We start from the raw sequence: 13,459 nt of genomic DNA, 5'->3' as shown, positions 1-13,459 counted from the left end.
CTATAAAATGAGAATGATACTACCTACTTCTCAGGGTTAAGAATTAAATTATGTAAATATACGGAAAATAATTAGAACAAGGCCTGACACAGAGTGAATACTTAAAAGTTATTAGCCACCTGTAACAGCACCACAACCACCTTTATCATCTTTCTTTGGAGATTCCACTTCATTATATGGATAGAAGAATATTTTATATAATGCATGCATTTTAATTTATTTCTTAACCACCTGGAAGAATCACCAGAGAATTGATAGGAATGTTGAAATCACCAAGCACGTAATTTTCATTTTCTTTTAAGCTTACATTTATGGTTTAACAATATTTTCAGCCACTTCCTTTCATTTCATGTCCCCTGCCCTTACCCCACCCCCTACACTCTCCCCTCCATTTACTAAAAATGTTTATATAGCAGTGCAATATAACAGTGCAATTGAAAATGAAAATGGGGGCACATGGGTGGTTCAGATGGTTAAGCATCTGCCTTTGGCTCAGGTCATGAACCCAGGGTCCTGGGAATGAGGTGACCCCCACCCCCTGCCCTGTATCCATAGGGCTCCCTGCTCAGTGGGGAGTCTGCTTCTCCCTCTGCCTCTCTGCCCCTCCCCCCTTGTGCTCTTTCTCAAGTAAATAAATAAAATCTTTTTAAAAAATGGAAATGAATATATTGGGCAATATTATGGATTTTTAAAGCTGATATAATTATTTTAGTTATAGTATTGTATCCAGTTTCATTCTTTAGGTATCTGAATCTCTGTTACAGTTGTAGCAATTTTGGAAGCCAGAGAGTTCTTAGGAACTAATAAGAGCTCTGTTTCATGCATGAAATTTTCTGAAAATATAAACCTTTATTACTCAATATTTTTTATGTAACTTTTTTCTTTTTCAGAGAGAGAGCATGAGCAAGGGGGGAGGGGCTGGAGAAGAGGGAGAGAGAGAATCTTAAGCAAGTTCCATGCCCAGTATAGAGCCTGATGCCGGCTCCATCTCACAACCCTGAGATCATGACATGAGCTGAAATCAAGAGTCAGCTGCTTAACCCACCGAGCCACCCAGGCACCCCTATTATGTAACTTTTAGAAGTGCTTATATCAATTTAATGTTTGGGCTGTTAAGAAATGTTTGCTATAAGAAAATCTTGGCTATATTGAAATTAAAAAACAAAACAAAACATATCATTTGGTCCAATGTGGTTTTTTTTTTTAAGTGGGCTCCATGCCCAGTGTGGAGCCCAATGTGGGGCTTGAACTCACAATCCTGAGATCAAGACCTGAGCTGAGATCAAAAGTCAGACACTTGGGGCACCTGGGTGGCTCAGTTGGTTAAGCGACTGCCTTTGGCTCAGGTCATGATACTGGAGTCCTGGGGTCGAGTCCCACATCAGGCTCTCTGCTCAGCAGGGAATCTGCTTCTCTCTCTGACCCTCCCCCCTCTCATGTGCGCTCTGTCTCATTCTCTCTCTCAAATTAAAAAAAAAAAAAAAGACTCAGACGCTTAACTGAGCCACCCAGGCGCCCCTGGTCCAATGTTATTTTTAACATTCATGAATATTATTTTTCTTTCTTTAGGACAAGGTGGAAGACTGGTTGATAGAGGAGATAATACTTATGGAGGAAAGTGGGTCATAAATCCTAGTGGTGGATTGATTTCAAAGGGACATCCACTGGGAGCTACAGGTAATACTACACACAGATTTCCTAAATTTTTGTTATCATTTTTGACATAAATATGAATGGTTTAGCCATTGATTTGAATGAAAGATTGTATTCACTGAACCTGGTAGCCAGTGCTTTAAGTGATTGTTTAGTCATAGTATTTTTAATTTTCCTTTAAGTGTAGTGTACTTCAGTAGTAATTGATGAGAATTTGAATTAGTTGAAACTCTAAATTCAACAGTATGTATATTTTTAAAGTTTTATTATTTTCAAATAGGTATACAATTTAACTTAAAATGTTTCCAAATAGAGATCTTGCTAGACCTGCTGAATAAGAATAATTTGAAATGAGCACATTATTTGTATATAGTTGTATATGTCGTTGGTATTACATGGAAATTTTTTTCTCTTGAGAGAGCTGGACTAAAAGTTATGAAATAAGAATTTTAGGGGCGCCTGGTGGCTCAGTCATTAAGCGTCTGCCTTCGGCTCAGGTCATGGTCCCAGGGTCCTGGGATCGAGCCCCGCGTCAGGCTCCCTGCTCGGCGGGAAGCCTGCTTCTCCCTCTCCCATTCCCCCTGCTTGTGTTCCCTCTCTTGCTGTGTCTCTCTCTGTCAGATAAATAAATAAAATCTTAAAAAAAAAAAAAAGGAAGAAGAAGAATTTTACTGTACCTCTACTGATGACTGGCCGTGTGACTATTTTGATTAATTAGTCAATTAATCACTTTAACTTTTAGTTTCCTTAATTGTAAAATGAAATTGTACAAAGAAGTTTATAAAATAATTTAGCACTAAAATCTGGGATTTATTGTTATGAAGATAGGTGAGCTTTGTATTTTTTTTCATACTGTCTTATATATTAATTAATAAAAAAAAATTTTTTTAAAGATTTTAGGGGCACCTGGGTGGCTCAGACGGTTAAGCGTCTGCCTTCGGCTCAGGTCATGATCCCAGGGTCCTGGGATTGAGCCCCCATCAGGCTCCATGCTCAGCGGGGAGCCTGCTTCTCCCTCTCCCACTCCCCTGCTTGTGTTCCCTCTCTCATTGTGTCTCTCTCTGTCAAATAAATAAATAAAATCTTAAAAAAAAAAGATTTTATTTGAGAGAGCGAGAGATCAGGAGAGAGAGTGAGAGACTGGGAGAGAGAGAGAAGGCTTGAGCAGGGGGAGGGGCAGAGGGAGAAGCAGATGTCCTGCTGAGCAGGGAGCCCAATGTGGGACTCAATCCCAGCACCCTGGGATCATGACCTGAGCTAAAGGCAGATGCTTAATCAACAGAGCCACCCAATAACCCTAATTAATTAAAATTTTTATAAATTATTGTAAATTCCAAAATAAAGAAGTTAGAATGAACAGTGTATTCATTACAGCAATTAACTTCAGTTTGTTTCTGTTTATGACTGAAATTTGATAAGTTTATAACCTGGTAGAGAAAATAGATGTGTGTAGATAAAGAGTAAGAGATAGGTAGACAGGTATGCACACATAGATAGTTGCAGTACAATGTGCTACTTTGCTGTTTATTTTGTCTTGTTTGTTCTTTGGGTCTTTTCTCTTTTTCATACTATCTTTTTATTAATTGGGTATTTTATAGTATTTTTTCTCTCTTCTGTTGAATTATTTCTTTTTCTTATTTTTTAGTGGCTGCTCTAGGATGTACAACATGCATCTTTAAATTAACCACAGTCTACCTTCAATTAATGTTATGCTATTTCACATGTGATGTAGGGGGTTTTTACAACAGCATATATCCATGCACTTCTGAATATATTGTAAACCCCACAGTATACTATTGTTATTATTTCTCTAAACAATCTAATATATTTCAAAGTAATCTGAAAATGAGGGGGATGAGAATATCATTGGGAGTGATGGAATAACAACACCTGACAAATACTCTCCTTTATAAAAGTTGTAAGAACACTTGTAAAAATTGTCAAGATCAAGTTTTTACAGAACTTTGGAAATTAACCAAAGACTTACAACAATCTGGGGGAACATTTTTAAAAACAAACAGGTGAATCTCCGTAAGAATACTAAGCTTTATGGCATTTTACCTTGCTCTAATACCACTCCCCCTTTCCCATGGTAGACTTGAAAACAAGAACCTGCAATCCTCCTAGCCAGCACTGGAGGAGTCAAAATGGAATTGGAGCTCTTTCAAAGCCCCATTCTCAGAGAATTGTCATTATTTGATCTGTCTGGCAGTTCCCTGGTAAACCATTCTTAAAAGCCTTGTCTTTATGTAACCTGACAGAGAACTTGCGCCAGTGCAAACAATATTTTCTTCAGAGTCATTTGCTAAGAACAATTAGCAACAACTGGCTTAACAATATAGCTGCCTGAGGTGCTGTTAACAATTGGGGCAAACAGCCCAACCAAAAAACTTAAAAGAAAAAGCTGAGGAATGAAATGTTTATAGGGGTCTTTGAAAAGATCTGACATATCCCTGGGAATCTAGAACACCAAGTATATACATAAGGCTGTGTGTATGTTCAAGGCTGTCCGCATGTTCAGAAAAGACCTGAGAAGGTCCTAAACTTTATCTCTGGCTAACCTTGGGGCTCTGTACAAGCAGGAAGTAGAGGCTAAGGTGAAGTTGTAAACTGCCTAGCTGAGAGCCCCAACACACAGACAGAGCCTCAGCAAAGACTGAGAGACTTACTAGTTCCAGACATTTAAGAAAATCTCTGTCCAGCCATTAGCTAACCACTAAGCTAACCCAGAAGAAAATTTAGTGATCAATTGTGACAAAGAACACAGACTTTACAGAATTAGTTTGGTAATGCCACTAGGTCAACAACAACAACAAACTCTGGGAAAGCGGAAGAATCTGATTTCTAGAGTTGCCACATTATATTATTTAAAATACCCAGTTTTCAAAAAAGAAAAACTATGAGCCATACAAAGAAACAAGAAAGTATGGCCCATACACAGGGGGAGGAGAGTAGTCAATAGAAATTGAGGTAGCTCAAACATTGGATTTACTAGACAAAGACAATCATCTACTTAAGTATGTTCAAAGAATTAAAGGAAACTATATATAAAGAACTAAAGGAAAATATCACAATATATTACCAAATAGAGAATATCAGCTACTAGGTAGAAATGATAGAAAAGAACCAAATAAATTCTGGCATTGAGAATTATAGTAACTGGAATGAAAAATGCACTAGAGGGGCTCAACACCAAATTTGAGCAGGCAGAAGAAAAAATCAGTAAACTTTAAGGTAGGTCAGTTGAAATTATCCAGGCTGAGGAACAGAAGAAAAAAAAAAAAGAATGAAGAAAAATGAACAGAGCCTCAGAGACCTGTGGGACCCCAGCAACTCTAACAACATACACATAATAATGGCCCCAGAAGGAGAGGAATGAAAGGGACAAAGAGAATATTTGAAGAAATAATTACTGATAACTCCCCAAACTTGAGGAAAAAAACTTTTATATGCATGTCCAAGAAGTTCAACAAACTTCAAGTAGGAATATCTCAAAGGGGTTTATACTTAGACACATCATAATCAAACTGTTGGGAGCAAAATGCAGAATATTGAAAACAACAACAGAGAAAATTCATCCTGTAGAAGCATTCCTCAGTAAGGCTTAACAGCTGATTTCTTTTCAGAAACCATTGAGGCAGTGTAATGAAAGAAAGTGCTAAGCGAGAATTCTATGTTCAGTGAAACACCCTTTAAAAATGAAGGAGAGGGCGCCTGGGTGGCTCAGTTGGTTAAATGACTGCACTGGGCTCAGGTCATGATCCTGGAGTCCCAGGATCGGGTCCTGCATGGGGCTCCCTGCTCGGTGGGGAGTCTGCTTCTCCCTCTCACCCTCCCCCCTCTCATGCTCTCTTTCCCTTCATTCTCTCTCTCTCAAATAAATAAATAAAAATCTTAAAAAATAAAAAATAAGGGTGCCTGGGTGGCTCAGTCGTTAAGTGTCTGCTTTCGGCTCAGGTCATGGTCCCGGGGTCCTGGGATCGAGCCCTGCATGGGGCTCCCTGCTCAGCAGGAAGCCTGCTTCTCCCTCTCCCACTCTCCCTGCTTGTATTCCCTCTCTCGCTGCTCTCTCTCTCTTTCTCAAATAAATAAATAAAATCTTTAAAAAATAAAATAAAAAATAGAAATGAAGGAGAGGGGTGTCTGGGTTGCTCGGTCATTAAGCGTCTGCCTTCAGCTGGGGTCATGATCCCAGGGTCCGGGGATTGAGCTGTGCAACAGGCTCCCTGCTCAGTGGGAAGCCTGCTTCTCCCTCTCCCACTTTCCCTGCTTGTGTTCCCTCTCTCACTGTCTCTCTCCCTCTGTCAAATAAATAATAAAAAAATTTTTTTTAAAAATGAAGGAGAGGGGCGCCTGGGTGGCTCAGTCGTTAAGCGTCTGCCTTCGGCTCAGGTCATGATCCCAGGATCCTGGGATCGAGCGCAGGGAGCCTGCTTCTCCCTCTCCCACTCTCCCTGCTTGTGTTCCCTCTCTAGCTGTGTTTCTCTCTGTCAAATAAATAAATAAAAACCTTTAAAAAAAATGAAGGAGAAATGAAGACATTCCCAGATAAAAATTGAGAGAAGTTACCTATACGAAATACTTTATAAAGAGAGTCATTCAAACTGAAATGAAAGAGCTCTAGACAGTGGAATAAAGGGCATATGAAGAAATAAAGAGCATTGATAAATGTAACTACATTGGTAAATATAAAGAACAATATAAATGCATTTTTCTTTGTCATGTTTCTCCCCTCCTATCCAACTGCATGATCAGCAATAATCTGAGTCAATAGGTATACAATGCATAAAGATATAATTTGTATGACAGTAACAACACAAAGGAAGGTAGAGGGGAAAAAGCTCATCTTTTTTTGTATACTATTGAAATTAAGTTAGTATTAATCCAAACTAGGTTGCTATAAATTGTTAATTATAATCCCTAGAGCAACCACTAAAAAATAACTTTAAAATATAAAGATATATAGTGAAAAAATATATAGTAAAATGACAAAGAATGAAAATGGTACACTAGAAAATACACACAAGAAGTAAATAATGGAGAAATAGAGGGGTTAAAAAACACTACCTCAAAAACTAATGATGTACTATATGGTGACTAACATAACATAATAAAAATAAATAAAATAAAATATACAAAGAACTCTTAAAACTAAACAATAAGAAAATGAACAGTATGGTTAAAAATTGGTCAAAAGACCCAGACAACTCACCAAAGATGATGATATACAATGGCAAATATGCATATGGAAAGATCTTCAACATCATATGTCACTAAGGAATTGCAAATTAAAACCACAGGATACCTCTACATATATATTAGAATCTCCAAAATCCAAAATGGTGACAATACCAAATGTTGGCAAGTTTTTGCAAAGTGAAACATGATGAGCACTGGCTAATGTATAGAATTGCTGAATCACTATATAGTACACCTGAAACTAATATAACACTGTATGTTAATTATACTGGAATTAAAATTTAAAAACTTAATAAAAAAGAAATAAATCATCCCCTTACCATACAATTCAGTGGGCTTAGTGATTTACAAATCAGTGGGCTCAGCTCTGGGAGAGCTGGGCAAGTTATAGGAAACTGTGTCCCAGCCCTTAAAGATATAGCACAACATATAGCCCCATGGAGATACAGTATAAAAGCAGCAGTTTGAAAAACACCTGGGGTATACAGGAGGGAGATTTGTTTACTAATTTCAGAGCCTGTGCTAAAGGGTCAGCGTTCTTTGGGAGACTTCTCTAGAACAAAAGAGTTGGCAGGTGGCATTTCCCTCCCCTGCTCCCTGCCCCCATCAAGCCTAGACACGTGGACATCTGTGGGAACCAGCGCACTGCCAACACTCTCCACCTAGCTTGCTAACAGTAGACCTAGTCTCCACAGATCTGTCCCCTCCAACCTGGAGGAGATGTAGCTGACTTTCCTAACACATAGAAACAGACACAGAGTTAAACAAAATAAGGAGAAAGGAATATGTCCCAAATGAAAGAACAAGACAAAATCACAGCAAGAGAGCTAAACAAAACAGAGATAACTAATATGCCTGATAGAGATTTAAAAGTAATGGTCATAAAAATACTCACTGGACTTGAGAAAAGAGTGGAAGACTTCAGTGAGACCCTCAACAGAGATAAAAAAAAAATAAAAAAGAAACAATCAGATAAAGAACTCAAAAGCTGAAATTAAAAATACACTAAATGGAATAAATAGATTAAGATTTATTTATTTAAGGGAAGGAGAGAGAGCTCAGGGGGTGGGGAGGGGCAGGGTAAGAGTGAGAGAGAGTCTTTTAAGCAGACTCCATGCTGAGTGCAAAGCCTGAGATGGGGCTTGATCTCACAACCCTGAGATCACGACCTGAGCCAAAACCAAGAGTTGGACCCTTAACCAACTGTATCACTCAGGTGCCCTGAGAATAAACTTACCTTAATGAGCCCTGAGTAATGTGTAGAATTGTTGAATCACTGTATTGTACACCTCTAACTAATATAACACTATATGTTAACTATACTGGAATTAAAATTTAGAAGAAGACCAAAAAAAAAAAAGAGTTGCAGTTTACATTAGAGATAGTGATTTAAGTTTTTTCAGACAGGTTTCTCACTCTCATATAAAAAACTTTTCATCAGGAGATGAATATGGCATTTCAGGTTGTTTTTATTGACACATAACTTTTTTCTCCTCTGAAGGAACATATTTTTATTATAATTAACTTGTTTGCCATCCTGAGATATTTTTGTTCTGCCATTCACTGAAACATTCAGAAATCGTTCTTTGTAGTTACAATACGATTTTTCATGTCCATATTCTTTCTTAAAATTGAGGTGTAATTTTCACATAATAAAATACACAGTTCTCACAAAACACAGTTGTTTATAGCAGCATTATTTATAATAGCCAAAAAGGTGAAAACAACCGAGATGTCTGTCATCAGGCAATATACATGTGGTATATTCATACAATGGAATATTCTTAGGCCATAAAAGAAATGAAGTACTGACAGATGCTACAACATAGATGAAACTTGACTTCCCTCAAACATCTTCCCCATTCTCCAAACCTTTCTCCCTCAGGCAGGCTAAGACTGATCCAAATTTTTCTTGTATCAGTAGCTCATTCTTTGTTATTGCTAAATAGTATTCCTTATACCACTTTGTTTATCCATTCTCCTGTTGATGGACATTTGAGGTCTTTCTTGTTTGAGGCCATTATGAATAAGGATGCTATGAAACTTTTTGTACAAGTCTATTTGTGGACATACCTTTTGCATTTCTCTTGGGTTAATAACTCAGTGAAATGGCTCAATCAGAGGGCAGATATATGTTTAACTTTATAAGAAGCTGCCAAATAGTTCTCCAAAGGTTTGTCATAAGGTTTTTAACATTATAGCAGGATGACAAATTTTAACATTTAACATGTCTTTCTCTTCCTTCTTACCCTTAGTTCTATTCCTCAGAGTCAACCTCTTTTACTATTTTTTGGGGGTATTTTCCCCAAAATTGTTATGCTTTAACAAATGCATATTTATATGTGTGGTTATACAATCTTTCTTTTTTTTTGTTATGAAGTATAGTTGACACATAATGTTACATTACTTTCAGGTGTACTACGTAGTGATTGGACAGTCTGTACATTGTGCTATGCTTTCCACAAGTGTAGCTACCATCTGTCACCATACAACATTATTACAATACCATTGACTATATTCCCCATGCTGTATCTTTTATCCCAATGACTTATTCATTCCATAACTGGAAGCCTGTCTCCCATTCTCCTTCACCCATTTAGCCCATCTCCTCATGCCCTCCCTTTGGCTCCATCAGTTTGTTCTCTGTATATATAGGTCTGTTTCTGCTTTTTGTTTGTTCATTTGTTTTGTTTTTTAGATTCCATACATAAGTGGAATCATATGGTATTTGCCTTTCTCTGTCTGACTTATTTCACTTAGCATAATACCTTCTAGGTATTGTTGTTGCAAGTGGCAAGATCTCATCCTGTTTTATGGCTGAGTAATACTCCGTTGTGTATATATACCTCATCTTCTTTCTCCATCTGTGGATAGACACGTGTTGCTTCCATATCTTGGCTACATACAACCTTTTGTGTTTTTTTTTTAAAGATTTTATTTATTTGACAGAGAGAGAGAGACAGTGAGAAAGTGAACACAAGCAGGGGGAGTGGGAGAGGGAGAAGCAGGCTCTCCACCAAGCAGGGAGCCCAATGCGGGGCTCGATCCCAGGACCCTGGGATCATGACCTGAGCCGAAGATAGTCACCTAACGACTGAGCCACCCAGGCGCCCCATATATAACTTTTCTATATGTATGTGTCATATATGTATATTTACCACATTGTAGACAGCGTTCTTTACTTACATCTTAAAAATCCTTTTATATTACCACTTAGAGATATTGTTTATTCTTTTTTAATGCCTGCACAGTATTCTCATTATAAGAAATTTACCTAACCGTACCTAGCAGACATGTATGTGGTAACAGTTTTGCTATTATAAACACTGCTGCAATAAGCATCCTCATGTCTTTGCATACTTTTGCTTGTATACTCAAGATAAGTTCAAAAGAATGGACTCACTATGTCAAAGGATAGTATATCTTTAAAAATTGGTAGACATTGCCAAATTTTTTTCAAAAAAGACAATGTATATTCCCAACAATAGAGTATGAGAGTACTTTTTAAGAAAAATAGTATAATATTTTATCAGTCAAATTAGTAAGGTTTTTTTTTTTTTAGATTTTATTTGTTTATTTGAGAGAGAGAGAGAGAGCTTGATCATGAGCAGGGGGAGGGGAAAGGAGATGGAGAAGACGACTCCCCGCTGAGCAGGAAGCCTAATGAAGGGCTCCATCCCAGGACCCTGAGATTGTGATCTGGGCTGAAGGCAGACAGTTAACTGACTGAGCCACTTAGGCACCCCAAGAGTACTTCTCTTTTAATAATATTGTCAACATTAGATTCTTTTATCAAATGTAAACAATTTTGTCAGCCTTGGCCAGGTCATCTACTTCTTTCCCCTGGCACTGAAAAGCTAACCTAAAACACCACAGGAAGATAGAATTTACTCAACTTTTAAATACTTCAAAGAATGTCACACCTTCTGCAGTATCCTTTGAAAACACTTTCCAATATTTTATTTATTTATGTATTTTTGTTGTTGTTTTTTAAGTAGGCTACATGCCCAGCAGGGACCCCAGTGTGGGGCTTGAACTCACAACCCTGAGATCAAGACCTGAGCTAAGTTCAGGAGTCTGACACTCAACCAACGGAGCCACCCAGGCACCCTTTCCAGTATTTAGTCTACACTGTTGGTAACATTTTCCTGTTATCATCAGTCATTAGGGATAATGTTTAATGGTGGGGTAGCATTTTGGGGGAAAACCTTACGGATCTTGCTGATTTGATTAGTAGCCTGAATAGGGATGAGGAATTATTGAATTGTAAATGTTTACTTGCTACATATTGAGGATGTGGATATAGTTCAAATAAATCTGACACATGGCCATTAGCTGTAGTCCAAGAAAGAATTCAGACTCCTGGAAAATATATTAGAATGACAGCTCTGAGTGGTTTAAATATTTTTCCCTGGTTACTTGGATAATAAATTGCAATAGGATTCTAAGAAAATCAGAAAATGGTCAAGTGCTTCCAAAACATACTAACTTATGATGGGGTGGGGACGGTGTAAGGTTCTCTTCTACAAATGGTGTTAGTTTAATTGTAAGATATTGATACTTTGGTGGGAACTCAGTGTTGGGAAATTAGCTTTAAAATTAAAGCTTCATGATATGGTTTCCAAGTTTAACTTGTCCAGATCTGGATAAAAAAATCTTCTAGTTGCCATAACAGTACCTATAATAGAAAAAAAAAAAGATAGATTTAAGTATTTGAAATGAATATTTTGTTTATTGTTAGTTTAAAATCATGAATTCCTTTTAGATTTTTCTTTCTTTTTAAAAATTTATTTGAGAGAGAGAGAGCGGGGGAGGGGGTGTCGGGGGGGACAGAGGGAGGAGGGGGGAGAGAGTCTCAAACAGGCTCTGCACTCAGCATGGACCCCGATGCAGGGCTTGATCTCATAACCCTGAGATCATGACCTGAGCTGAAACCAAGAGTCGGATGCTTAACTGACTGTGCCACCCAGGCGCCTCCCTTTTGGATTTTTCAATTAGAAAAATCACATTAAAACTTAGATTTTTAAATTGTTAGCACTCATATAATAGTTTCATATTTTATTTCAATTTTTAATGTGCTTTCATATATATTGCATTAATGCTTACTGAACTCTTGTTTAAAATGAATAAATAAAGTTTGACTTTATCCTATTATTAGTTATCTCTGATTTTTGAAAATGCATATTAATGTTTTTGATTTGCTGAAAGGCCACGGAAGTGATTTGAGATGCCGCTTCTTACAAGGGATTGTTTTTTTGAAGCTGGAAGATGGTTATTTAGTTTGGCCTTTTGTGCCAATTAAGCCTGGCATTTAGTGCCTTTCCAGTATGGCTTCAACCTAGTTTTAGATCCTGATCTTTCATTTTTCAGTCCATGAAAGTTCAGCAAATGCTTATTGTGTGCCCACTTTGTCATTAGGTGATCTAAGTAATTGGTTCTCTTTTTGATTTTTAATTTATTTTTTAAAAAGATTTTATTTATTTATTTGAGAGAGAGAAAGCACAAGCCGGGAGGGGGGGTGGGCAGAGGGAGAAGCAGACTCCTTACTGAGCAGGGAGCCTGATGTGGGGCTCAATCCCAGGACTCTGGGATCATGACCTGAGCTGAAGGCAGATGCTTAACCAACTGAGCCCCCCAAGCGCCTGTGTAATTGGTTCTCAAATATAGTGTCTACTTATGTACTGATTCAGAATCCCCTGTAGCTTTTATTTCAAAAAATATATATTTTATTTATTTATATGCCAGAGAGAGAGAGAGAGAGCTTGCACAAGCAGGGGGAGTGGTAGGCAGAGGGAGAAGCAGGCTCCCCGCTGAGCAAGCAGCCTGATGCGGGACTCGATTCCAGGACCCTGGGATTATGACCTGAGCCGAAGGCAGATGCTTAACTGACTGAACCACCCAGGTGTACAAGAGGCAGATAATGTGATAACACAAATAGTTATTATACAAGGCAGAATGCATAAATTCAGGCAAAGTATAAACCAGAACTATGAGGAGAAGAAAAAGGGAAAGAAAAGTGGTGGGGTGAAGATTTACTAATTTCCTACCACAGGCCAGGTTTTGTGCTAGCATTTATATCTAGCTGGGTTTTGGGTGAAACCAAAATGTTTAAATGTTTAAATTAAAATGGACTGTTTCCTTCCCAAACATCTTTAGTTCCTTCTCACTGCTGCAAACTCTTATCTTTGATATTTTCTGAATAACAACAACAGCAAATATTTACACAGTGCTAAGTACTGGGCACTGTTCTAAGTATTCTTCATTTAATTCTCATGTCTATTTTTGTATTTTATAAAAGTTGAAAATAAAAGCACAGAGTAACTTGCCCAAAGTCACCAAACTAGTGTCAAAGCTAGGATTCAAACCTAGGCAGTGTATTTCTAGAGTCCAAGCTCTTAACCACTACACTCGCTAAAATGCTTTTTTCTCGGCGCGCCCAGGTGGCTCAGTCGTTAAGCGTCTGCCTTTGGCTCAGGTCATGATTTCAGGGTCCTGGGATGGAGCCCCGCATAGGGCTCTCTGCCCGGCGGGAAGCCTGCTTCTCCCTCTCCCACTCCCCCTGCTTGTGTTCCCTCTCTCGCTGTGTTTCTCTCTGTCAAATAAATAA

General features: G+C 38.0%; 1 protein-coding gene across 2 annotated transcripts in view; it reads left to right on the top strand.

Annotated features, from left to right (window-relative positions):
• The window catches only part of SCP2 (sterol carrier protein 2), a 105,978-nt gene that overhangs the window by 51,840 nt on the left and 40,679 nt on the right, over window positions 1-13,459 (top strand). Inside the window, exons 11-12 of one of the 2 annotated variants that reach the window (XM_073896749.1) lie at window positions 1,570-1,677; window positions 3,299-3,571. In XM_073896749.1, the coding sequence (XP_073752850.1) occupies window positions 1,570-1,677; window positions 3,299-3,537 (347 nt within the window). In that variant the 3' untranslated portion in view covers window positions 3,538-3,571. Of the gene's footprint in view, window positions 1-1,569; window positions 1,678-3,298; window positions 3,572-13,459 lie in introns of those variants that run through there. The other variant, XM_025871636.2, reaches the window with a different exon arrangement.

The sequence above is a fragment of the Callorhinus ursinus genome, unplaced genomic scaffold (assembly GCF_003265705.2).
Source record: "Callorhinus ursinus isolate GAN/ISIS: 27379988/994484 unplaced genomic scaffold, GSC_fseal_2.0 scaffold9, whole genome shotgun sequence".
Taxonomy (NCBI): domain Eukaryota; kingdom Metazoa; phylum Chordata; class Mammalia; order Carnivora; family Otariidae; genus Callorhinus; species Callorhinus ursinus.
Note: the sequence above shows the minus strand (reverse complement) of the source record. Positions and strands in the feature narration are given on the sequence as shown.